The following is a 26,759-nucleotide window of genomic DNA, read 5'->3' on the forward strand; positions in this document are numbered from 1 at the left end:
GAAGTTTGAATGATTCAAATTTATAAACACAAAGTTAGACACGTTAGTAGAAGTATGGTATGGATACACTGAAGACAAGCACCCAGTTGGATTCGAGACCCCATGATCCCAGAACTACAACGGATGATGAAACTTCACTGCAATACCTCTCTGATACCGTAAAATATACACAGATATACATGATTCAATACAGAATTAGACCTACATCCACAGTGAAAAGCGCCCACATATATTGTTGCAGATAAAAAGGGAAGAAGATAAAGACTAAATGGAGGGCTAGCATGAATTTCATGGGTGACAAAAAGAACAGTCAAGAGGGCTGCCATGTTTTTCATGGGTGACAAAAAGAACAATCAAGAGGTCTGGCATGATTCTCGTGGGTGACAATAAAAATCAAACAAGATCTTCTAGATTTCTCTCATTCATTTTTTTGTTCATCTTATCTTTGTTCTCTTTCACAGCTTAACTCATTTTGTTTAATAGTACTCACCTTTGAACTTCCCTCAGATGTTTATATATGCATGCGATTAAAAGCATACAATCACGTAACCAATTTTCTAAGCCTCTATGGGAGATGTTTGTTGAGGTTTTGGGTTTAAATTTGGTCAAACTGTTGCAATGGTGGTTGTTTGGAAGAATGACATTTAGGGCATGTTTTCTTGATTGCTTTTGTCACAGGTGGAGTGAACAATCACAGTCGAGAAAGTGGAATCCTGTGACCAACTTTCACAAGATTCAAGGAAAAGTTGTTCATCAAACATGACCTTATAGATGGATTCAGTAGGATCGATTATTTAATAAGAATTGACCTTTCGATCACATTTTTTTTTATGAAAAATGTGACTTTTTTTAACCACAAAGTTGTGTTTTGTTAACCTTTGATTTTTGAATCACCAAAAAATCCTAAATAGAAGTAGGATTTCAGTGATTTTAAATATCAATCTTCACTAAATGAATGAGTAGTATGAGGATAGGGACGACTTTGGAGATGAGTGGAACCTATTTGACATATCCCCCACTGGCTATATGCATGGGATCCAGTGATTGGACCAGGTACCTTACAAGGTACTCAGTCTGATCATGTGACCTCCTCACATGTCATTTAGTTCTCAAGCTTCAATTCCATGGAGGTAGGCCCACAACTCATCTTCACTCATCCATAAGGGATCCTGGATGGGGGCAACTTGTGAATGTCACCAAGTTGAAGGGACATCAAACTTAAAAACCCACAGGTGACATTCCTTGCTGTAAGGTCAAAGCTAAGTGTACTCCGGTGGGCAGGGCGGAGGGCTTAAGGGTTTTACCAACCGAAGACTTTGGATTATCAAAAAAATAAAAATCCATGGAGCTACCCTTCAACTTGACTTGAGAGAGAAAGAGAAAAAAAGGAAAATAAAAGGCCTTGCATGGAGTATGTCACAGTAGCCATGAGATGCTTTGTATTATGGAAAGAGAATTTGGTACTCAAGGAACAAAATAGGATGCCATTCAGACTTCCTCTCTTGCCTTTAGCATTACAAAACTATAATGTGAGGTTGATATAAGCAAACACGAGTGCAATTAGCAGTCCCTTCCACCACAGTGTCAGAGCACCCGAACCCAGAGTGGATGACCTATTGGAGACATTGATCGGACCCGGTGGCTTGGTCTCCGGTGAACCAGTGATCACTTTGACACCCTGCCATTTCAATGAGAAAGCTTGTAAGCGAAACCAGAGCATCCAAAGTGTTGCACTCGGGTCGGGCTGGATTCTAACCCGAGCCAGATCTGTTTTCCCAAGTGTGTAAAACAAGATGAATGAGCAGCTTGCCATGTTCAAGCTTGAGTCGTTTTGCTCAGACCAACCCGAAGGCTACACGTTTTCAAGAGAACTCTTTTTTCATTTATTTTTCTTTTTTTACTAGAAATATGTGAGGTTTTCATGATAATTATGGGATTTTAACGGCTTTTTGAATTCTTGGTCTTAAGACCTTCGGACCTCACAGACAGAGTCACAAGTGACAAAAGACTTACCGTGCATGAGTTTTTTTTTTTTGCTTTTTTTTTTTTGAAGAATAACATACCGTGCATGAGTTAACATCATTACTTCCACACAAGAGTTTCCCGTTGAGAGTATCAACTGCTTCAAAGGCACCTCCGCCCTCACTCCTCTGCCCATTCAATAAGAAAAAAAAAACACCAAAATAGAATTTAAAGTTATTGAAAAATAACTCAAACATAAAGAAAAAATTTGAATAAGTGACATGCAACTCCTATACATGCACATGCTAATGAATTTGCAAGCTCAAACCTTGTAGAAATCAACCGCTAAGAAATTGGCCCATCGATTGCCGGCTGATGTATAACATGTTTTGATCTGGTCGATGAGATTGCCGGAATTATCCACACAAGATGTTCCCTTCACCGGCATCGACGGAAAGCGGTTCACAAGCACCAGAGATTTGTTCTTATCGTTCAGTGGGGCAGACTCAGCTCGGTTGGCGCAGATCGTAACATTCATTCCTGCATCACCATCTACAAAATAACAGCATTTACACTTAAAAGTGATTTGTTGGACATCAAAAGAAAGGTGCACAAGTTCATGAAAATCGTTCCTGGCTAGTAATGAAAGCTTGAAAGTTTATGAACTTGGTCAAATTTCACATGAACCCCAAACTCACTCTACTAGCTTGCCTTCTCTGTCATTTGTCTCATTGAAAGGCATAGAAACAACGCCTGGTAGTGATACACTTATAAAGCATTCATATGTATCTACACAGTTCCATAAGCTACAAAGTCCAATGTAGAGATCTTAATTAATGCATGATTATCTTGATGAAAGCAGCATGACAAATATATATAGGCCTTTTTTTCAAAAAATGCAAAAAATGAGAGAAATTGACTGGCTGATATTTTTTCAATAAAAATGCCAGTGATTAATTTTTTGATTTTAAAATCTTCCTTTGTGAAATTTAATTAAAATTGGTTTTTTATTTTTTTTATTTATTTTTTTCCAAAATGCGAGATTTATAAAAAAAGTTTCAAAATTTTAAGAGATTTTGGCTGCCGATATTTACTGGAAAAAAAAAACTGTTTGTCACCAGATGATAGGCATTTCATACTCTCAAAATGACCAAGTTATGGATTTAATCTGATTATTATGTGTTGCTCTCTTCGAAACAAAAAGGATTATTATGTAGACCGCATTGTGGAACTGGACTATGGATCAGAATAGGTAAGCAAATGAGTCAAGTCACGATTGAACCAACCAGATCTAGACCTGGATCTAATTTAACTCTCACCATAAAGATCCATATCCGTACTCAAATGAAAATTTGTGGTATCGAATATGGTAAAACAGATTAACTTTTTGGCATCCATTTTTTCTTTATGAGGAGACAAACTGGGTCGGTTTAGGCTTGAATCCAGAACAGATCCAATTAGATTACATCTGCCAGACTCCAGATCAGGATCCAACAAGACCCAACCATATATGTAATGGATATGACCTGGATCAAGAGAAGGACCATTGGTTCCTGAGAATAGAAAAGGGTTGGATCTGGTTGAGGGATCCAATCCATTTGCATCACAATCTGAAGTCTGAACAGATGTATTTACTCTATACCTTATAAGGTACACAAGCATAAGGCTCATGCAGCTCATGAAAGTATATGGTGCTGGATCCAGCACCGCACACTAGACAGTCCTAACTTACAAATCTAGCCTCATGTTTCATATGACCAGAAAGATCATGTGGCTAGCTTTCAACCGTAGATCTTGGAGCTAGGGGTGTATATAAATGGGTTGGGTTTGGTTCGGGCCCATGTGGCACCAACCCCAGATTTGATTTGAGATGTTGGTACCGGGTTTGGACTCAAGTCCAATTGAACCTACCATAAGAGAAACCATACCCGGACCATATAAGGATTACATGAACCTGACCCAGACCATACCCAGTAAAATAATAATTTTATATACTCTTTACATTGAAAAGTTGTGAATCTTAGTGGGAACTGAGCCAGGATCAGGTGTCATCACATGGCACACTCAAAAGTGTGCTGCACCTGGCTGCCCTCATCTTTGGCTGACAGTTTGTGGCGCTGAAGAGCAGATGGAGGGCAGCCAGGTGCAGAGGTACACTCAAAGTGTGCTATGTGATGGCACCTGATGCTCGTCGGAACTCAGGTCGGGCAGGAGTCTAGTATGAAATTTCATAAACCATACCCAGCTCCTTATATTAGTCGGATCCTTTGAATCTGACCTGGATTCTAATCGGACCTCCTTGTTTATCATCAAACCCTGATCCAAAAGAATAGTGAATTCGTGTAAAAGAAACAAATCTTACATTGGTTTTCAACAATGTAGTTCCATTCATAGGCAATTCCTTCACTCTGTTCCTTGGAAGCAATGGAAGTGAAGACCAAGAGTCGCTCATTGCTGGCGACCATGTCCTTAACCAGCGGCCAATCTTGACCATTCTTCGGCATCTTTGAGACCGGGAACCAGAACTTGCTCAGTCCCGAGTCATTGAAGACCTTGGTCAGTGCATTGGGGGTGTGAACATAGTCCTCCAAGATCAGAGTGATGATCTCGGATGGATTTGCAGACATGAATCCTGCAATCTCTTTTAGTGTATCGATTGCCGGTTCCTATCATCGAGAACGACAATTTTGATCATCAGATGAACAATAATCACTGATCTATGTTAATAACTAATAATAATAAAGCACAAGAGTAGGTACAATTCAATGATAATTCATGTGCTTATGACTAGGTGAAAATTGATGTTATTGCATAAACTAATATGGCACAATAAGGTTTTAAATTGTCAAGCGATTCCTTCAGTTTTAATACCATGACCTGCTTCAGATCACAATATTTAGATGGAAAGATGGAGTCATTAGGGCACACTGATTATTTGCCAAATATTTTTAAAGGCATTTTCATGCAATTTAGTATTTTGTATTATGAATTACTTGATTGACAGGACCTTAATTAATTTCCACAAATGAGACAATACAAGATTCTAGCTCTCATCAAAACTCTGCTTTCATTTTGGGAGAAAAAATTCAAACGATTTTCTGCTTTCATTTTGGGAGAAAAAATTCAAACGATTTTCTGCTTTCACACCTGCATAATTATGTGGAATTCTTGCAAAAAGTCTATTAACTACTCTTTCCAATAATCCCCACATGACCACGTACGTAGCGAAATCCTTAGGCATTATTAATAGTCGCCATCATGTCTATGTCACTGCTTAGATCCTCCAGTGCTTTAGTTTCAACTTTTGTCTACCAAACACCATTATTGTGCCTACCTGTTGTCATGATTTGTTTTTTTCTTTTTGATGACGACGAACCTCCCCAAGAACCAGTCACTTAATGGGCCCATCCCTTGCGAGGTAAACCCCGGGTGAGGTCACCTACACACAAATCCTTACGTAGCCTACCTGCTGATCACTATTATCTGCACCTCTCAACCTATTTGTAGGGTGAGTTTCAAGAAAGGGTTTTGGTGAAGTATACAATAAGAAAAAGAATATCAGTTGCCCATAACGTCTACAGTAAAAAAAAAAAAGAACAGTGGTCTTGCTTTTGAGAAAGTTTTCTTTTACATTTTTTGTTTTTCAGGAAAGTTTTCTTTTTCATGCTCTTTTTTCTAGGAAAGTCTTCTTTTTCATGTTGGCATTAAGCCATTAACCATAAAACTTAATTTTCTTGATTTGAGTGTGCATGCATTAGGTAAGAAAAAAACTTCGAAGTCCTCCTACCCTTCTTTCTCTTTCTCTTTCTCTTTATTTACGTCACTGTTCTAAATAACATCAAGATTCCAAATTACTTATTGCTTCAAGAATTGATAATCAAATAAAGTACATATAATTTGCCAACATGCATGGGCTCCACACACCTGGCTAGGTGAATCGGTTTAAGTCCTTCAAATTGAAGGATATCATGAATTCGATATCAGGGTGTTGTGCACCCATGCAAGGAGGGTCTTCTCAGGGTTTTTCAATGCCATCAGGCATGACGACCATATGGTTAAGGGATCCCCTAGTTGGAACTCATAGTGAAAGGTTGTTTTGAACAAATCTAACCCCATGGATGGGTTCATCAATGTCAAAATATTAGGAATCAACTTTTTAGTTATATTTTTTTATTTAAAAATATAAGGGTTGAACTTTTGATACATTGTATACTGTTGGTTTTTAAACCCCTGCAAAATTTTACATGCACGGTAGAATAACATGATCCAAGCACCGATTTCTACTGACCTAAACATATAGATCACATTTGGAGGGTCAGATATGCCTACTTATTTTCTTGGATTAGCTTTTTTAAGAACGGCATGTCCATGTTCCATGTTTGGATTATCTGGAATTGGAATGCTGACCCAACTTATGACTGGTGTCTGGATTGCACAATATATGGAATTCTCTTTCCAACATGCCGCCCTAATTCATCTACCTAACTTCCTAGTTCCATGGCCTAAGAACTCCAACTTCAAGGAATATCCAAACAAGTTTTATCACCCCAAAAGAAGCAAGAGAACTTACAAATGCTGTATAATTTTGGCAGTTTCCTCCAAAGGAATGGCACAGCCATACATCTCCCGCGAAGTCATACGTGTCAAGCATCAAAGCCCGAACCCCATTCTGTAGAATAAGTTAAAAATTAAGCACTAATGAGATGCTGGGGAGCATGATCATTCCAAGGTTTGTTGGACACCAAATAGGGATGTCAATGGTTCGGATTTATGTTGTATATCCGACTGAACATGAATCACCATCTAGTCAAAATCTGTAAAGAAAAGTGTATCCGATTAGGATGTAAACAGGTCCATCGGACTCATGATCTTATCCGATGCAAGATAAATTGGACTCAGAGTTGGATTCAGACTCAATTCATAGAGTCTATACCGAGCCTGGATCCAATTCGAGCATATACTCTAAAGATCCAGCATATACATACAATCGGCTGATCTTGTTGGACTTTATTTTTGGACTCGGATGTGAGATTGCTGCAACAAAATCTGATGCAGATATGGGTTTTGCTTACTGAATTCGACCGAATAGACTCGGATTTAGACGGATGTTGACCTGAACCCGAACCATTTACATCCCTACTTTCTGACCAAGGCAAGCTAGGATCTTACTTGGCCCAAGAATCTTGATCCAGATCCAGCATGAGAGAGAAAGAGAGAGTACATTTAGTTGTTGAGTGACACTGTCTTCCTGGTTCGCAAACGTGAGACGTTGGGATCCAGTGCGAGAAGGTTCACCGTCTATAGCATAAGAGTTGTGCGTGGTGAGGTATGCATATTTATTCAATGGCAATGAATTATTCTGCATAAAAAATAAACACACCAAAATTAGCAAGGATTAAGTTCACAGAGTTTTATGCTGCCAAGATCGTAAGTATGGCAGGCAGAGCCAGTGCGGCTAGATCAGGTGCAATATGATTGCACAAATATTTGTGCATTAAGCACCTAAATGAGCAAAAGCAGAGTATTTGCCATTTTAAAAGTAATTAAATGCATGCTCTACCCTTCAGATGTTTTTTTTAATCCGTTGTAACCAAACTATTTTTTGAAACTCTCTAGTAAAAAAAACTCTAAATGTTTTCTATTATTTTGCACATCTAACCCTTCAGATGTGACCTACGTATTTTGTTTAGTAGAAAGAGGCGCTGCGATCATGTTTTTCCAATGTGTATGTTAGACTTGTTGGGGGATGAAAAATCAATGGCGTCAAATTGTCAACTCTCAAACATCACATTTTTGCATTAAAAAAATATGATACAAAGGTCAATTCCTACTATTTTGACAATGTTGAATATATATATATATATATATATATATATATATATATATATATATCCATGAGATCAGATTTGCTCAAAATGACTTCTTCACTTTATGAGTTTCAACTTAAGTTTCTCCAAAAAAACACTTTTATTTGGACCAAAGAGTAGCCAATACACACACACACACACACGTGTGTGTGTGTGTCATATTGACAAACGTTTTTATCGGCAATTTCTTGTTTTCCAAAAACTCGTGAGAAATTGAAAAAAATCCATAAATCTCGCATTTTTTGGCAAAATCTCGGCAAATAAAAAGATTAGTTAAAAATTTTTAAAAATATTTTTTTATAAGAAAAAAGTAATAAAAATTGTTTAAAAATAAAAATACATGATTTTTTTCACGATAAATCACCGTTTAAAATGTTTAAATCACGGTATTTATGTTTTTTCATAAATCTTGCGATATTTTGTAAATCTTGCGAGAAATTGCCCTTTTAAACTTTCAGGCAATTTCTCATGATATTATCGCAAGATTTTCATAAATCTCACGATATTTGTCACACTGGTGTGTGTGCGCTCTCCTGGAGTACCTACTCCCACCTAACAAAAGCTTTAGATTTTCAAAATTTTAAAGATTTTTTTGTTGGTCAGACCTTATAGATATGATCTATAAGAATTATTTGGTAGAAAACAAGTTTTGGATCATGTGATTATAGTATACATGTATGTTTTTTAAGACCTTTAAAAATCAACGGCTCAAAATGTATCAAAATTTCATGACTTAAAAAATTCTATTTTTATGTCAAAAAACATGGTCCAAAGGATGGTTTCTATCAAATAAATTATGTCGAGTGCATCCATATGGTTTAATTGAGAAGATACGACCTACAACCATGATTTCTAATATATATATATTAGTAATGATAAGGGTGGTCTCGAAGCACCTACTCCCACCTAATAAAAGCTTCAAATTTTCAAAAAAATTGAGCATTTTTTATTGATCAAACCCTTCATATATGATCTACGATCATTATTTAGTCCAAAACAAGTTTTGGATCATGTGATTATATATGATATACATGCAGATTTTTTTATGATATTAAAAAGTCAATGGCTCACAATATACCAAAATTTTGACTTAGAAAAATCTTATTTTGAAGTTCAAAACATGATTCCTATCAAATAAACTATGATAAGTATATTTATAAGGTCTGATTGAGAAGATGCGGGTACAATAAGGGAACATTTTAGACAGTCATTGAGTGCAAATCCTGACCCAATACATGGTCCCTTATCCAGCTGATACCGGCGCCCTCTGAAAAGTAACCTAATATGGAGGATTACATGTAGGTTGTCTTCCAAAGATCCCATCCTGGTGCGTTGAGATTCATCTTGGGCAAATAATAATGATAGCCATTGACAAAATTGCTGTTTTTTATTCTTGGGCAATTGTGCTAAATAAATAATCTAAAAAACAATAAAAAAACAGCAAATTTTCATTATTGAAAAGATAAAGGTCATTACTTAAGCACAAATACAAAGTAAAAACCAATTGCATTGAGCATATATTCAGAAAAAATAAAGAACTTTGTTTGAAAATATAGAAAATTTAAATAGGCACAAAAACCTTTCATTTGAGGTATGCCCCCGAGTTATTTTGATTTGGTGCATTTTTTTAGACAAATGGCATAGGTTGTGAAACAACCTCTTCTAATAGCAGTTTCTCACTCAGGGCTTGGGGTACGGAAGGCTGGGTGGTCTGAGTTTCACCTCACAGGGAGGCGAGGCCATTAAGTGATCCGGTTCTCAGTAAGGGTTTCCCCTTCGTCATAAAAAAAAAAAAATAGCAGTTTCTCGTTTGACACTATGATCTGTTATACCACAAATGAGAGTTTTTGGTGGAACTGGTGAATCGCTTTAAAGTTTGTGTGATAAGGGTCCGGTGTCAACGGATCAGGTATGACCCGATCATGACCCGTACCGAATCCTATAGGGTCAGGGTTTGGTTACAAAGAAGGGGGGTCCGATTAACTATCCCAGTCAGACTCATGAGGTCTTAAATGGGTCGGGTATGGTTTGTGAAATTTTATAGCAAACCTAGCTCCGACCGAGTTTTCATTAAGATATGCTATTTTGTAATGTAAAAAAAAACTTAAAAAATATTATTTTACTGGGTATGAACCAAGTCTGGTTTATTTAATTCTTATCAGTTCCAGGTACGGTTTTTTTATAAAAAAACTGGTATGCCTCGAATCCAGATCCAGTACCTGCATCACTTAATCGGATCCTGATTTAGATCCACTCATTTTATCAGGGTCCGACCGGTTGACACCCCTAGATTATGTGTGGAGTAGTACTTGCATTAACAAAAAGAAGAGATTTTATTAAGACCTCTCTTTTTTTTTTTTTTTTGATAATCTAAGGAAAAAATCCCATCACCGGTCGGTATGGCAGTGGACGAGAGGGAAACAGGGCCCCACCCCGCCTCGCCCCCACTTGGACTGGGGATGAAGGACATGAAACGGGGATGGAGGCAGAGATGAAGGTTAAAATCAAAACCCGTGCAGTGATGGAGGCGGGGATGGACTTACACTTTCCCAATCCCTGTCCCGATCGCCGCCTTGGCCCACGCCACCTCGCCCCATTTGGAGCGGGGATGGAGGACATGAAACAAGGATAGAGGTTAAAATAAAAAATCTGTGTGGGGATGGATGGCAGGATTTTGAGATGGGGCGGGGGTGGAGTCCTTGTCTCTCGCCCTGGTCCACTACCATCACTAATCACCTGCTATACATTGGCTAGCCTCTGTTTGGTAAAACTCTTGAGGTTCCTCTGCCCACCGGTAAGTACAACAAAAAAAAAACAGTAAAAAAAAGATTGAACTCTACCATTCTTAAGTGCCCTTACAGGCAAGATTCGGAAGCTGTTATTTAAATGATATTCATTTCCAGCCAATAGAAGAAGAGCCGTACTTTCTCATGGAGCATTGCACAGTGGCAAATCTTGCTAGATTTATGACAAATCTAACAAAAAATGTCTTGAGAAATTACCCGGAAGCTAAAAACGATAATTTCTCATGAGAGTTTTTGTCAAAAACATAAAATTTCACAATTTAAACTCTATATTTATGTTTTTATTGGATATTTATCATGAAAAATGTGTGTTTTTTATTTTTTTAATAGTTTTTATTTATATTTCCTTGTAAAAATCAATTTTATAATTTTAATTTATTTTTTATTACCAAGATTTTGCTGAAAATGAGAGATTTTCAAAACATTTTCAAATTCTCGCGAGTTTTCGGCTGCTATATTTTGCGGTTTTTAATTTTTGTCACCATGATTGCGACTATTAAATATAATGCCAAATTATCCAACTTTTTCCGGATAAATGGGTGCTTCCAAACGCCTCCGTGGGATTTCATTAATCTCGTTCATGTTCTGCTTTCTCATTTTCATGGCACCCAGTTTTCAATTAAATCGAACCAAAATATATAAATGAAAAAATAATGAAAATCAAGGAAAAAGATAACCTCACCAGGAGCTTGAAGGGGTCCGTGATTGCATCTCTGATACATCTGAATCCGGAAAATCCTTGTGAGCAAGATCCACAATACAATCCGGCTCCGCAGTCAGCATCGCTTGAACACGAATCAAGAAGCTAAAAGCAATGATCAATCATTAATGATACAGTCCAAGTTAAGACTAAATTATGAAAAGTGCAGAAAGAGAGAGAGAAAGAAAGAAATAGGAAGAAGGTTGAAAACCAGATTATGAAAATGGAGAGAGAGAGAGAGAGAGAGAGAGAGACCTTGCAGCTTCCATGCGTCGCAAGAACCAAAATGAAGAACAGAGTGATAGTTTTCGGAAAACCCATCACAAGAAAATGATGGGGTTTTCTTTCTTGAAGATATGGTCTTGATCTTGTGGTGGGAAAACTTAGGCAAATTCTCAGTTTTCTACCTCCAACTCTGAGATCCGAAAGGACGGCCACCAACGTGGAGAGGGTTTCTTTCTTGAGTCTTTGACTGAGTAATCCAGGTTTGTTAGCACACATAGAGACCGGAGAGAACTTATCATCATTATGCACATCCTTCGTGAAATATTTCCTTCACATATAAATTTTTTTTTCCCGCAGCTACGCCTCTAGCTTTTTTTTGAAGTAATAGAAAAAAGCTTACCAACTCCTTTGAAATTATCACGATGCCCAACAAACACCTGCTCCCAAATGGTAAATTGCCTCCTCATTTTATTCAGATTTGTTTGGCCCTTCCAACTGGCCTGACAAAATGGTTCAATTTGGTAGTGACAAAAGTTTAAAACGGCAAAATATCGGCAGCTAACAACTTGCGAGAAATTGACTTTTTTTTTTAAATTCTTGCATTTTTTGACAAAATCTTGGCAATAAAAAATATTATTTTATAAGGAAATATAAATAAAAATTTATTAAAAAATACAAACCACACCATTTTTTTTCACGATAAATAGCCGATAAAAACATAAATATGATATTTATGTTTTTGAGGAAAAACTTGTGTGATTGAAAATAGCAGTAATCATGCAAGAATCTGAACCTAATGGTTGGGCCCACACGGACCTATTTACAGCTGTGTGTGCCTCCCAAATTCACAGAATTGTGACACGCCCCACTGGCTCTGCCTGCCATAATAAAAGGTCACTAGCCTAACAGCTTAAAACTCTGCGAGCTTATTTTTTTGCCCTCAATGAGTCGCCATGCTTCAGCTTGTGTAAAGGTGACGCTCATAAGATTTGAACCTATGTTGTCTTCCTAGCAGCTTCGGCGCCATCCCACTACGCCAAACTCTTTGAGGCAGTGGCGGAGCCAGAAGTTTTTCGTTGGGTGGGCAGACTTCGGGTGGTGATGATCGACCTCTATCGGTGGTGCAATGACTCGAAGCCTCCGTGGTGATGAAGATCATAGATCGAGATCGAAAGCCTGTTTCGGTAGTTGAGCCACCTTCTTTTCGGTGGTGATCCAGCAGCAAGCCGAAGGTCTTCCAACTGAAGTGCCTCCTCAGCTCCCTCTCGGAGGGGACGGTCCTCGCCACAGCATGAGGCGGAGCAACTCCCTCGGCTGGCTCCATCCCATGTCCACCGTCTGGGTGCCATAGGGTACTCTGTATTGCAGGGAGGCTTGATCTCCACTCCTGCACCACCTTGCTCTGATCTTCTTCGACAAGCATTCGCAAGGAAAGAATGCAACCACCAAATCGTGCGGAATGAAGAAAAAGACTCGAGTTGTATCATATTTCGACTCGGTTTCTAATTCTGGGGTGGGCGACCGCCCACCCATGCCCACCCCTGACTCCGCCACTGCTTTGAGGCAATTTTATGTTTTTACTTGAAAAAAAGGCACATTAATTTTTGAGTTCGAAATGCAAGGAGGGAGCAAACCTACCTCAACTTGTCTGTCTACTCATCAAAAGAAGATTAGTGTAGGTTAAGCTAAAATAATGAGTTAATAGGTAAAATGTAAAATTTTCAAATCTTTTATTAAGGAGCATGAAAAAAACAAATGCAATCGTTTTTTTTTTTTTTGAGAATTCGGATTATCTTTTCAAGATGCATGTCACTTTCAACAATATCCCAAAATATTAGTTAACATAACTTTGTACTTTTGCCTATCAATGTAAAAAAAAAAAAACAGATTGTTTATTTTATGTAAGCATTAATGATTTTTGCTTATATTAATCCTGACGAGCTGCCCATAAAGGCTTCACTGGATGTTACTTGAAAAGGTTTTATCAGCCACAGGCCAGTCAATGTGTGGTTGGTGCTGAAGGAGTTTTTTTCCTCCACTTATTTACTATATATATATATATATATATATATATATATATATATAGAGAGAGAGAGAGAGAGAGAGAGAGAGAGAGAGAGAGATCGGTGCATGATCAAACCAGCATGATGGAACATAATTTTCCTGGCCGTTGGATCCAAATGAGATCCATCCAACAACCAAGATAAAGGGCATTAAATGACCCTTTTGTATCATCGCAGGCACCGCTTCACCGACCGTCGCTGGAGGCCAGAGCATCGTCAAAACGTCGCCGAGCACCCCTCAAAAAGGTTAGCATTCAACTCATGCATTGCTTCTTCATCAAGATTGAAAGGAATGAAGAGGGACTTAGAATGATCCACCGATTTAAGAGGCATTGAATAGAAGAGTTAGTTGTCCTACTCGAGAGAATGTCACCGATCTTAAAGAACAAAAAAGGTATACTCATGTCATCTAGGAAACTTCGGGAACAATAGATCCCCTGTGCCTTGGGCATATACAAGACATTTCATAATAAGGAAAAGGTATGGAGAGATAGGGTCTCTGTGACGCAAGCCTTGAGAATTATAGAATCAATCTCCTGGTGAGCTGTTGAACATGACAGAAAAGGATGAAGACGAAACACATAACATAAGAGTGAAAATCCAGTTCCGAGAGAAATTAACCAAGGACTCTCAGAGCCTGATCTTAGGCTTTGGGTAAATCTACTTTTGTAAAACCTGCACTGAATTGCAGTAAACTGTAAAAAAAAAAAGAAGAAGGAGAGATAAACATGAGGAAACGGTTCCTCATCATCACCAGCGAGAGGGAGAAAATCGTGAAGAGTCCCCTTCTCACGATTTTGAAAGAAAAGAAAAAGTGGGAGCGTGGGAGGCTCCAACAGTTGTGAGGTTCTATTTAAGAACCTCATAAGCGCCCCCCCCCCATCGTTTCTCAAAAAAAGAAAAGAGAGAGGGAGTTGCAGAGAGAATGAGAGGTTGAAGAAGAGGGCAAAACCCGACAGGTAAACTTACTTTTCACCTTCTGTTGTTTTTTTAGAGGGAGAGAGGACGGCACCAGCAACCACTGTCACCAGGAGTACTAAACACTACTCTACGCACTTCTTGCGTCGTAATTAGGTTGAAAGATGCTCATGTTCTCCTCGAAAGAGACCATATAGGATAGGACCCTCTGCTAGATAAGGAAGCATGCTAGGGATGACAGTGGATAAGGTCTCCACCTCCGCCCCCATCTCAAAATTCTGCCCTCTATCATCCCTACATTCATCCTCCTTTCATGTCTTCCATCCCTGGTCTAAACGGGTTGAGGCTAGGCAGAGCCCGTTTGCCCTCCACTGCCATCTCTAAAGAAAGATGGGACAGGGCAGGGCAAGGCAAGGCAAGGTTGGGATTGAGACAGAGACAGAGACAGAGACAGTGCGGGGGTGAAAAAAGGGTAAGTCCATCCTCACCTCCATACCCACATGGGTTTTGATTTTAATCTCCATCTCCACTTCTATCCCCGTTTCATGTCTTCCTTATCCAAACGAGACGGAATGGGGATCCGTTTTCTCCTGGTCCGCTGTCATCCCTGCCACCACCAGAATTTCGATTCAGGGTTGATTCAGCTAATTTTTAATAAATGTAAAAAACCAAAAAATATTATTTTTAAATTGTTTTAATGGTTTTAACATGTGTGACGTTATGATTGACAAGAAATAGTTTTTATTATTTTTAAGCCGGATACAGAACGATCCGATACAGCTTAATCGGCAGCCCAACGATTCAGGACTGATACCTATAGTGAAAAATAAGGATCCCGAGAGAAATCCGTACATGTCGTCTGGATATCATCAAAATCATGAAGAGGGTGGTCCTCTGATGAATAGCATTCTTTTGCCAACTAACGCGAGCCTTCTGCCTCCAAAATGACTCCTCAGTACTCATGCAAAGTCTTCTCTCATCTTCCTTTCCTGATCAAAAAGCCTCCTCCAACCCATCCTCAACAACAACATCATCATGGATCCGGCCATGCAACTCGACATGAATCTTGTTCACTGGGCCTCAACCAACCCAAGACCTCTCCTATTCCAGACGAACTTCTGCCAGTTTGGATAAGCATCTCTCCATGTGACAGCTGGTGCATCGAACCGCCCAACAGACAATAACACAACACTCATCACATGCATTGATCAAGCCAAAAATTAAAGGATCTAAATGGCTTATAAACCTGTGGAAAAAAAAAACAGGTTTGATAGCAAAAAGCATCCCATTATGATCTGATATGGACCGGCCCAACAAATGCAAAGAAGAGTGAACCAAAAGTATGCAACCATTTTTTAGTAGGGCTGGTAAACAAACCAAGAAACTCGTAGTTGGGTTCGATTCGACTCATCCCAAACTCGGTTTGATTGGATGGCCAGCCAAACATGAGTAGCCGAGCACAAACAAGGGGTGTTTGTCTCGTGAAAAGATCAAGTGCAATATGATTGCACAAATATTTGTGCATTAAGCACCTGATCACCCTCCATCTTGGGGACAGGGCCTGTCAGGTGTGAAGCCCAAGAAGACCTGATGGAGGTTGATCGGGTGCTTAATGCACAATTTTTGTGCAATCATATTGCACCCTATCCGGACTCGTTTGTCTAGGCTTGGCTCATATAAGCTCATTTAGATAGCTTATGTAGAATTGATTGCAGTATAAACATCAAAAATACATGTCAGCTCAAAGTGGGTAGTTGGGCATTCTTGTATATTGCTGGTCAGCATTTACATTCTCATTGTTAGGGATGGCAGTGGGCCGGGGCGGGGGACAAAGTCTCCACCCCCGCCCCGTTTCAAAATCCGAACCTTCATCCCGGCCGGGGATGGATTTTAACCTCCACCTCCACCCCTGCCTCCATCACATTTTTATGTTCTCCATCCCCTGTCCAAACGAGGGTGAGGCGGGGCCCGTTTTCCCTTGGTCTATAGTCATTCTTTGAAAGATTGGGGATGGGACGGGGTGGGGCAAGGCGGGAATTAAGATGGGGACGGGGCAGGGTGGGGGAAAGCGTAAGTCCATCCCCATATTGGGATAGATTTTAACCTTCATCCCCGTTTCATGCCCTTCATCCCCGGTTCAAGCGGGGTGGGGCCGGGGCGATGTCCCCCGATCCACTGCCATCCCTACTCATTGTGAACCCTTTAAAAAATTAACTTTTTTATTTAGGCCGTTTACCAGGCCTACTTTTGAGAGATGAAGCACCAGTCAATTGGATATTTTCGTATCCCAATTGGTTGTTCGTTCAAGTGTTTTTACGTTGGTGATCTTGCACCTTAATCAATCCCCCACAGCTAATAAAATTCACAAAATCACGACAGGAGTATAGAGAAGGAGGCTGACCTGTCTTGTCTGCTGATGATTTCATGAAATTAAAATCTCCGAGAAGAATATATGGATCAGATACAGTAAGCATGTTCGTGAGCAACAAGGGAAATTTAATTCGTCGAGTTGCACGTTGAGTATCCATGTATACTCCAAATGCAGTAAATGTGCAATGACTAGAAATGCACAGAAGAGAGGTTGGTAAGCAGTAATAACACCCGACAACAACCATGTTCTCGCACGAGGCTAGCCAACAACTCATACGACATTTTAATTTTTCAATACCTGCTGATCGTAGCAAAGGTGTCGACTAGAAATACCACTGCAGGTTTGTGCTTGAGCAGCATGTGATGTGTACCTCACGTTCTAAGTGATCAGAAGCTTCATGCTCGCACGACACTGGATGATTGCCAACCACCCTGACGTTTGGCTCAAGGGGTCCATCGATGATGGTCAGAGATTGATCAGTAGATCTCGTAGTGCTAGAGCCTCCTTAACAGGGAAAATATGCGCCTCTTGGGGATGCTCAGATCTCTGAATGCTAGGATGTTGTTCTCCCTCCTCCGCAAGCACATTAAACTGATTTTTGTTGATGGTTGTCGATGGCGGAGGAAGACGCTTAGCACTTCTTTTAGTAACAGTAGCAGACTTCCATCCTTCCTCTTGGTTCCAGGACGTTCAGAACCAAGTTCCACAAGCGTCTCCCCGAGTACCTCATCGAATTCCCTGCACTGAACCCGCAAACTTGCAGATGGGCACATGAATTTTCCTGCTGAAATAGACTGGGACAACCTTATGGCGGATGTCCTTAGGTCGGATTGTATCCCTCCCCACCTTAAAAAAAGGTTCATTTCGATGATTTTATGTTGCGAGTGCGCCTTGATGTTGATTTGGGCTCATGAGAGGTGCGGAGGTTCCTGAGATCCAATGGTGTGAGCCAGGGGAACATGCGGCACTGCAAGTGCTGATGGGCAGCAAAAACGGATTCCTGACTACTAGATTGAAGAACTATTCGACGGATCGGAACAATCCTTTGAAACAAGATTCAGAACAATCCTTTGAAAGGGCTTTCGGGACTCTCCCCTTGCATTTTGGGCAGATTTCTGCGCAGCGTTGCGCGTTGGAGGCGAACAAGATTCGGAAGATGCATCCACCACAGGTTTGGAGGACGACTTCGTCTTCACTGATGTTCCCTTTCGATCCGTGCAGGAGTTTTGTTCTACTGATTGCTTCCACGGTCTTTGTAGTCGTTGCTTGTCTACCGAGCATTTTCATTAATTTGCAGTTGTCCCACATTGGTTCCTGCTGCATTGTTGCAGCTATTCTGATTCCAAATGTTTCGTGATCGCAAATTATTGTGTAGGTTGGATAGTTTCAGTGTGAAAAGAATCCTACATTCAGTAAGTTTTATCAAATTCCCATTGATTTGCACAAAAGTGTTGTGCCCCAAGAACATCTACTAGATATATTTAGGAAGCAAACACATGAAAAATATTGAACAAGAGGACCTAGAGCTCACACTAAATTTTCCTATGAGGGCTCCTCACATCTAGTTCTGGTCATTGTGGTTTTAATTTGTCCTTATATTTCATGCAGTCCTCTTTGAAATGTAGTGTGTAACAATGTCCTTCATGTGCATAGAAACTTGCTTTCTATTGTTCTTACATATGACACTATGTAGCCACTTTGCTTGTGCTTTCAAACAGCTAATTTGACATGCTTGAACTTTAATTTATGCACATGTTTTTATATGTATGTTTTCTTCACCTCTTGTTTCTAGTCCTTGGTTTGATTCTTTTATGCTCAATACAAGTGATTTTTGTTTTCTATCCGAGTACCTTATACACTCAGTTGATACATTCCTAGAAGAGATGGTTGTCCGGAGGGAACTATAAGATAATTTTTGCTTCTATCAGCCGTGCTACGACTCGTTACATGGTGCATGGGAATGCGCTCAGAAGACCTTAAAGGACCATGCTGTTGACAAAAGGGAGCATGTTTACACGTGAGTAAAGTTTTTTGTTTGAAGGTTGCTTAAAATGCACCTTGCTTGTTTCAGTTTGTACTATCATATTTAATTGCTAAAAGGGAATGGAACTTGCAGGGTGGAGCAACTAGAAAAAGCTAAAACAGCGGACCCAGTAAGCTACTCATTCTTTGGATGATTACAAAGGATGAGAGTACATGCCAAATATGCACAGTGCATACAGTTTTATTCTCACTTTCAAAACTTAAACATTGCTTTTCTTCAAGAGGGGTTTTCATTTTTGTGTTTGGGTAACTTGTTAGTTCTTTTTATATTCATTTCTATGTTACAAATGTTCGTTATTGATTTTGCTCTGCACAGATGTAGCACTCCCTAAGCAATTTCTTTTGTTTTTCCAAGCAACTGGTTGATCTTCATTTATCTTTCATTTATTTCTTCATTTAATTTGTGTTCTATAGCTCTGGAATGCGGCACAGTTGGAAATGGTGCACCACGGAAAGATGCACGGTTTTATGTGGTAAGTAAATTTTCTATGGCTTCTTCACTAAAGATGGTGCAGCGTTCTGATGTTTTGGTCCCATGTCATATAACTTTGCGATTCCTAATTAATGTCCTACAAATTTTGTCAGATTTGGTTGATCATGCCCAACATTCAACAAACACTAAGCTTCTCTGCATTGAAATGACAATTTCCTCACATGGTCCTGCAACTGCTATGAATCTCTGATTATGTTCCAAAACCATGTGTGTGTCTGTATTTTTGCAAATATAAAGCAGTCATTTCCTTTAATAATACCACCTAACAAGCTATTTCCATCACTTGTCAGTGAGTGTTCTTTTGTTAACTTGCTTACGCATTACTAACAATTTGCTGCTTTACAGTTTGTCTCATTCATGATATTAATGCTGCTAAGAATGTTCTGTTAGATGTCGTAGACATTTGGATTAGGCTTATGTTCATTGAGAAATGTGTATTGCATGGCCTAGGGTTAAGGCCAAGACAACTCAAAAATTGATCCTTCATTTTATTTATCATGCCTTCAAATCATGATTCCTAATGTAAATATCAAACTCAATTCCTCCAACAATATGGCCTTCAAAGGAGTCATGCTCATATCATAGATTGATGGTTTACATTGCTGAGTATGATAAGGTTCCACTTGAGTTTATCATGTGGACAAAATGTAAGAAAGAGCAAGCAAAACTTGTTTTGATTCTTAATCTTGGTGGGATGGATTGCTAAAGATGGAAAATAACAAAGAACTGTAGAGTATTGTGATTAGATGAACTTTTCATGATCAGTTGCTGCATTGGGGATTATTGGTCTCACTCTAAATATTTTCCTAAGTGTTATATGAGCACATGGTGTAGTTATATTCCAATAGAAACCATATTGCTGAAAGGATTCCAAAATCTCTTCAGCCCTGAGGATGCTCTTCTCTAATACTGCTGGTTTTTGGATGTCTTTCATCTCTTCCTTTTCTCCCTTGGTCTTTTCTCTTTCCGTGGTTGTTTCTATTGCTTTGCTTTCTCCAAATAGTTTTTATCTCCTCGGTCTTTTTTTTCTTTCCCTAGTCATTCTTTTTGCTATTCTTTCTCTGAAATGGCTCTTATTCCAGAACTTCCCATTCAATTCACCTAATGTATCCCCATGTTGTTCCCTTTTTACTTTGATGTTGTTTCCCCACTTGCCTTCTGTATCCAACCAGTGTTTAATTATTTCTATTCCCTGCTTCCAGCATTTTTCACAAGGACCTTGTATCCCACACCCTATTGCATTCTTATTTTTTTCTTTTCCTGCATTAGCTTTTAAATGTTGCATCTACAATGTAAGTGCCTCCTTGAGAATAGAGAAAACTAAAGTAAATTTGATTTGTTCAATGCATAGAAACTGCAATTGATATCGTGTAGAATTTATCTATGATTGGTTAAAATGTATAATCATATGAAAAGTCTCAAGAGTTTAGGAGCTCCTTGAAGAAAAAGACATCAAGGTACTGTGAAAGGCTTAGACAGAAAAACTTGAAAAAAGATGTTGCTGCTACTTTCAGTCTTAGCAATCTTGGCAAATTTCATGTGGCCATAAACCTGAAGATGCATGTTTGTTCTCAAATTTGACCAAAATTCATTTACATGATTCCGTTTCATATGGATTGCATTCGATTTTTTATTTGTTCTTTTCTCATAGTCTTTCTAACATATTTTGGAGTTGTTACTAATGAGAAAACCTTACTTTTCAATTTTAAAGTATACATACTCTTTTTGGTTGCTTAATCAAATTACTTGTACAATTTCCAGAATGTACTGGGCAAAGAAAATCCTTGAATGGACATCCGGACCAGAAGAAACCCTTTCAATAGCAATACATGTAAATGACAAGGTTAATAGAATGATTCTGTAATGATAGTTGAACATTGTTTCTTCTGTCGGGGCATTCTAAGACTTGAACGCATCTTGTTTAAGCTCATGAGAGTTCATAATATATATTTGTTTTGTTATTTGTTTATACTTTATAGACATGTTATCGTGATATAATACACAATGATCAATTGCAGTATAAAATAGATGGAAGAGATCCAAATGGCTATGTTGATTGCATGTGGTCAATCTGTAGCATTCATGACCAGGTACTTCTTTCTCTCCTTTTCTCCATTAGAAATAAAATTATCACTTCAAGCTATCCTTAAAATGTTATGTTTCTCAAGTCCTCACTATGTAACATAATTCTAGATGTTCTCAGTCAATCACCAGTCTTCCTAAGTTTCCTCCTAAGAGAATTATCTGAGCACTAAAAATCATCAAACTAGGTGTGACTCAGCTACATGGTCAAGAAAAATGAGAGCTTGTCAACATGACAAGCAGCTCAAAGATGGTCCTCTTACTGCCGCATGTAAGATGGAGAAATAGGGTTGAGTACAAGTGTGCATTTTGAACATGTTATGCAAATATACTGACCTTGAGCAACTCCAAGCTCAGTTTTATTAGTTAATTCTATCTGATACACAAGGCTCTTGCAGATTACCGACAAAAGACAGATTGAAGTTGTACCTTCTCTTTTTTCTGTTTTTATACGTATGATTGTTGTCAAAGCTTTGTTTTTTAACTTAAACTTTCAAGCTCAGCGGTAACTGCAGCAGCTGCACTTCAACATGCTCCAACGAGCATGAGTTGAGCTTAAGCATGCATTGTCACCATCCAGGCTGCCTGAGCAACCCAACACTCAGATTGGTGTAGCTCATCTACACCTGTAACAGAACCAAACTGATTAGAAAAAATGTTGCAACCTAAGATGCAATAAAAGAACGTTAACGCATATACTTCATACAAGGGCAGGCATCAAGCAGGAAAGGAGACCAGGATTTGTAGTACAAGGTAGCCAAAACAACTAACCAGGTGCAGAAAGAATAGCTCTATAAGCTTCTCTGAGCTATAATCCAAGTTAATCAAATGGAAGGAACTTTGTTGGTAATGGATCAATCACTACAGTTGTTTAGTTGTGAAATTTAACATTATTAGGTTGATGTCAATGGTGTTCTTTAATTATATGTGCCCTATTAACTTTTTGTCCTTGATGTACCGCTACCATGGCCATGCTTGTGACCTGAATGAACATTTGCATCCACACCTTTTTTTTTCTTCCTTTTGTTTTTGATAGCCAAACTGGGGAAGAACCTTATTGGGATTTGAGCCTGGGTGTGGATTTGTGACTCTACCCAGTCGAGCAGTCTTATGCTACCCCCTGCATCTGCACATTTATCTTGTTGCATGCTGCAATGGCTACCATTGTAAAGATGTTTCTATTCATTACTCTTCTTTTTTCTTTAATTCTTCTTGATCGTTCTGTCATCTTCCTTGTGCACTTGTCATATTTGCTCATCTATTCAACATTGTGTTGATGATTTGAATGTGCCGTAACAGGGATGGCAAGAACAACCGTTTTGGGGGAAAATACATTACATGAACTATGCCGGCTGCAAAAGAAAGTTTGATGTTGATGGTTACATTTCCTATGTGAAGACTTGTTGAAGAAATCAGACAAAAGAAGCAACCATAGGTTTCAAACTTCCAACAGGCCGATAAACATAAACACAGGCCAACTCTTCTCTTCTGATTTCCAAGTCTTCAGCTACCATCGTGGGTTGTCTGGTCAGGCTTGATGTGGTGAATCTTGGTATAGACTTGTTGGCTACCACTGAGTTGTACAGTCCAATGCGCTGGCCGCTGCTAAGATGTCCCACTATTTCCTTTTCCACCACGACTACATGTCTAGATGCAATGCACCCATGTGACATGTTTTTGGCTGTGTTTGGAAACAATATTTGATTTTTTCCCATTGATATTTACAGTTTGGAAATGAAGCCATAGTAAGCAATTGTTTTGTTATTTTGGCTCAATAGGCGATTGATATTTTCAGTGATAATCTGGACATTGATCCCTCTTCATATCACTGCAAGTAAACAATGTCATCTGTTTACATATATAGTTTGTTGTTCAAATAGCATGGCAGTAACATACGCTGTCATTCGTGTGTGTGTGTGTTGTAACCGGCTTATGTTTATCTTTTTCTTTTCATGTATGGATCCAGTATCATTCAGCAGATGGCTGTCAACATGCTAAATCCATCTGTAACGATTGAATTTTATTGCCGAGATAAGGGTATGTTCTATGTGCAACATGTATATTGCATATTTGTGCAGTAATTCAGTTTGGGATTAACCTTGAGTTTTGAATGGTCTATGCACAGACACCTTCATATAAAAAAGTGTTGGAATACTTTAAATTTTTCATTCTTTTGGCAGCAGAACACATTCTAGTATGATGGTTACCATGCTTGCCTGTTTGTGTTTCCTGGAGCAGCCTTCAAACAGAAACTGCTTGCCAAGGTATATTGCTAGTGGAAACCTTAGTTTGTGTGGTTGGTTGGCTTATATTTGTCTTTTCTTGCCTATACTGATGCTTGAGCATAATACTTTGGGCATCAATATACAAACAAGTTGCAGATATGGGTTCCGGTGCTCTTCCAACTGCTTTGCCATTTTCTTGTGTATTTTTGCATGCATCTCATGAGCATTCAATAATGAATTAACAAGAGAGCAATTATTGCACAACAAATTATTTTGGTTGTTAATGCATAAGGGTTTTGCCTTTGTTTGCCTTTAATAAAGATAAGTTGCAGCTCCTTTTATGATAATTTCCTCTTTGTTTTACTATTAAAATTTCCTTTTTTAACTCAACCTTTTTATTGTATTGTTGTTTTCTTTAGGTACAGTCCTTGTGAAATTATTGAACCCTGAGAAAGAGAAATAAAAGATCAACACAATTGAAAGTGAAATCATGGTTTTTAAGGGCATTTATTAAGGCCCAATTTTGACCAATCATAATCCTATGGATTTTGTCCAAGTGCTTGTTTTTTTCAAAACACTGATGTTTCTTGTCCAAAACTATTGGATCCATTTTAAATATATTTTTTGCTTAAAAATGATGTTTTCAAGCTTTCCATTCAAAAGAAGAATTGAAGAGGAGATCATGAGCTTTCCAACGCACCAAAAATTACCTCAAACGAACACCAGGCTCCAAGTTATGGCCAAAACAAAAGTTTTTACCCCATTTGGATCTAGTTTTAGATCCAGATCCAGTCCAAATTATTGTTACATCTCAATTGTCCTTTGTTCCAAGGATTTGGATATAGACCCAAGTTGTCATTCCTAGTATGGATCTTGAACTACATTGTGCTTTGAACTAACTGGATCTAGGTTGGATCTAGTTAAATTGCCACTTCTCTTGTTTAGATCTGGATCATATCTAAACCAGGTTGTCATTCTAGCTGAATTTTCATTTTGGTATTTTGGATTTGGATTGGATTGGATCTATTTTTAGTTGTCATTTTAGTGATTGGATCTGGGTCAAATCTAGATCCAATTGTCACTCTTGCAATAATGGATCTGGATTGGATCCAATCTAGGTTGTCGCTTAAAGGGCTAAGTTTGTTGCTTTAGTCATTTGGATCTGGGCAGACCCAGATCCAAATGACTAAGTTGTCGCTCTCATGAACTAGGTATCATTTGGATTAAAAAACTATCATTTTGGGCACAGTTTACAATTGGAACACATTTTGAACCCAGAAACATACTAAACACTCAAAAAATCACCCTTAGACCTTCCAAAACCCTAACTTAGCCCCTAAGCTAATTCCTTGGCCCATAAGATTGTGCCATGTCAAATTTAGGTTCTTGCATGGCACATGAATCTGGTTTCTTTGGCTCATAACTCCCTACATTTAAGTCATTTAGCACTCATATTCTACTAAATTTACCTCAACCTAGTGCATCTATACTTATACCTACTGGAGCCTTGGACCCATAAACCTAAATCTAAACCCTAGTTTCACGTGAAACCTCTGCCTAGTCGAAGTTTTATCTGTTTGTCATCGTGTTTGTTATCATCATCATAGAAAGGGCTACCTAAGCCCAAGGCAAGACTCGATTCTTGCATTTATATTTATTTTTTTGCTTATTTTATTTATTTAAGTGTGAATTTGTCTAACGTATTGCCTACTTGTGTCATTTAGATCTTTTTGAGTTTTTGTGATGTCTCTATACCATCATGCTCATCTTTTTTATAATATTCGTGTACCAAGTACATTGACTTGCATGCCAAAACCAAGATCGAGGAGGTTGACATTTTTGGTGAGGTTGATCCCTTCTCACCGGAAAAGGAAAGTTGCACAATTAGCAAGTGGGAATCTCATATCTTCTACAACAAATGTTTGGCAAAAATTTTGCAAACAAGATGTACACCTTTAACACCCCACATCACCTAGTGCCCTGAGGTTTAAGCCTCTTTGCTAGGTGGTGAGGCTTACACCTCCCTTGCAAAGAGGCTTGCTAATACTCATGAGGTGTGGGCCTCTATTTGAGGTCCACGATTTCTTTTGCTTTTTTTATTGTGGTAGGCACAAAAGGACAGCGGATCAAGTGCAATCACATTGCACACTTTAGTGTGCCACTACACCTGATCTGTCCTCCATCTTCTGTTGGGCCCCACAGCTAAGTAGGTTGTGCCCAGGAGATGGAGGGCAGTCAGGTGCAGGGCACGGTCATTGAGTCACTAGACACAATCATAAAGATGATTCATGGATGTAATACGTAGACTTGATTTATCTTGTAGAATCTGTATGTACTCAACATGGCTATGTAACAAGAGAGTGTTAGTTCTTGGAATGTTGAGGGCATGCAAGTTTTTTATATGCCGTTTTTGTTTATTTGAAAAATGTGAAAATAAGATGTTTAAGTTGTCTGTATTTATTTGGAGTATGCTAAAACCAGAGGTTATTTAATTTGAGTGTTGATTTGAATCAATTGAGTGATGGGAAAGGTTGGGTGGTGAAGTTGAATGCCTATTTTGGATATAGGTAACGGTTAAAGATAAAGATAGAAACCGTGAGCCTAATGGAGATCGTTATCATTGGAAAGAGTCAATCTATCAAATCTACCAGATGGCAACTGTATAACCACCAAATGTAAAGATGATAAAGATGGAAACCCAACCAATTCCATGAATCAGACTCTATTAAGAGTCCGAATATTAATGTAAAGGTCCTGAAAAATAGGCAAAAAAATGTTTGGCTTAGCCTGTATTTAAACATGATGAAATGGATCCCTCTCTCAAGGAGTGAAAAACCTTGAGAGTGAATTCGTGGGCATAGGTCAGATCAGTAGATCGAACCACTTAAAATTGTGTGATTGTTTGTAAATTTGTTCTCTGCTCATTTTTTTATGGTATCAGAGCCATTGAAAAAATATTATTCGAGCTTATGATCCGTGCAATCTCATATGTCTCTCAGGCGAGCT

The 26,759-nt window shown here is 38.7% G+C and overlaps 1 protein-coding gene and 1 pseudogene across 3 annotated transcripts; one reads left to right on the forward strand and one right to left on the reverse strand.

The window, feature by feature from the left end:
• Positions 1 to 1,417: 1,417 nt before the first annotated feature.
• Positions 1,418 to 14,851, reverse strand: LOC149848237 (PLC-like phosphodiesterases superfamily protein). Of its 2 annotated transcripts, XM_089986166.1 has the most exons (9): positions 14,591 to 14,851; positions 11,589 to 12,058; positions 11,316 to 11,438; positions 7,184 to 7,321; positions 6,533 to 6,631; positions 4,325 to 4,628; positions 2,291 to 2,514; positions 2,064 to 2,150; positions 1,418 to 1,678 (listed from the first exon to the last, which is right to left on the reverse strand). In XM_089986166.1, the coding sequence occupies exons 2-9, from the start codon at positions 11,832 to 11,834 to the stop codon at positions 1,523 to 1,525; spliced, it is 1,377 nt and encodes a 458-aa protein (XP_089842292.1). In that variant the 5' UTR covers positions 11,835 to 12,058; positions 14,591 to 14,851; the 3' UTR covers positions 1,418 to 1,522. The 2 variants fall into 2 exon arrangements, with proteins under 2 accessions (XP_089842292.1, XP_089842241.1); XM_089986115.1 differs by lacking the exon at positions 14,591 to 14,851 and having other exon boundaries at positions 11,589 to 12,203.
• A 78-nt stretch (positions 14,852 to 14,929) lies between these two features.
• On the forward strand, positions 14,930 to 23,590 carry LOC149848238 (deoxyribodipyrimidine photo-lyase-like; annotated as a pseudogene). Its single transcript, XR_016431436.1, has 9 exons — positions 14,930 to 15,000; positions 17,596 to 17,742; positions 17,828 to 18,081; positions 18,758 to 18,927; positions 19,027 to 19,063; positions 19,368 to 19,426; positions 21,208 to 21,289; positions 21,465 to 21,536; positions 22,828 to 23,590. The product of XR_016431436.1 is annotated as a deoxyribodipyrimidine photo-lyase-like (transcript).
• Positions 23,591 to 26,759: the final 3,169 nt, after the last annotated feature.

Source organism: Nuphar pumila, chromosome 1 (assembly GCF_984573655.1).
Source record: "Nuphar pumila chromosome 1, dmNupPumi1.hap1.1, whole genome shotgun sequence".
Lineage (NCBI taxonomy): Eukaryota > Viridiplantae > Streptophyta > Magnoliopsida > Nymphaeales > Nymphaeaceae > Nuphar > Nuphar pumila.

What these genes read in the sequence shown, in the direction of transcription:
- LOC149848237 (XM_089986166.1), bottom strand. Translation starts at nt 11,834, where the DNA reads ATGTGTGCTAACAAACCTGGATTACTCAGTCAAAGACTCAAGAAAGAA. An exon ending in GCCAAAATTATACAGCATTT is followed by an intron (nt 4,629 to 6,532) that starts GTAAGTTCTCTT and finishes TCTCGATGATAG; the next exon opens with GAACCGGCAATCGATACACT. An exon ending in ATGATGTTAACTCATGCACG is followed by an intron (nt 1,679 to 2,063) that starts GTATGTTATTCT and finishes TTGAAATGGCAG; the next exon opens with GGTGTCAAAGTGATCACTGG.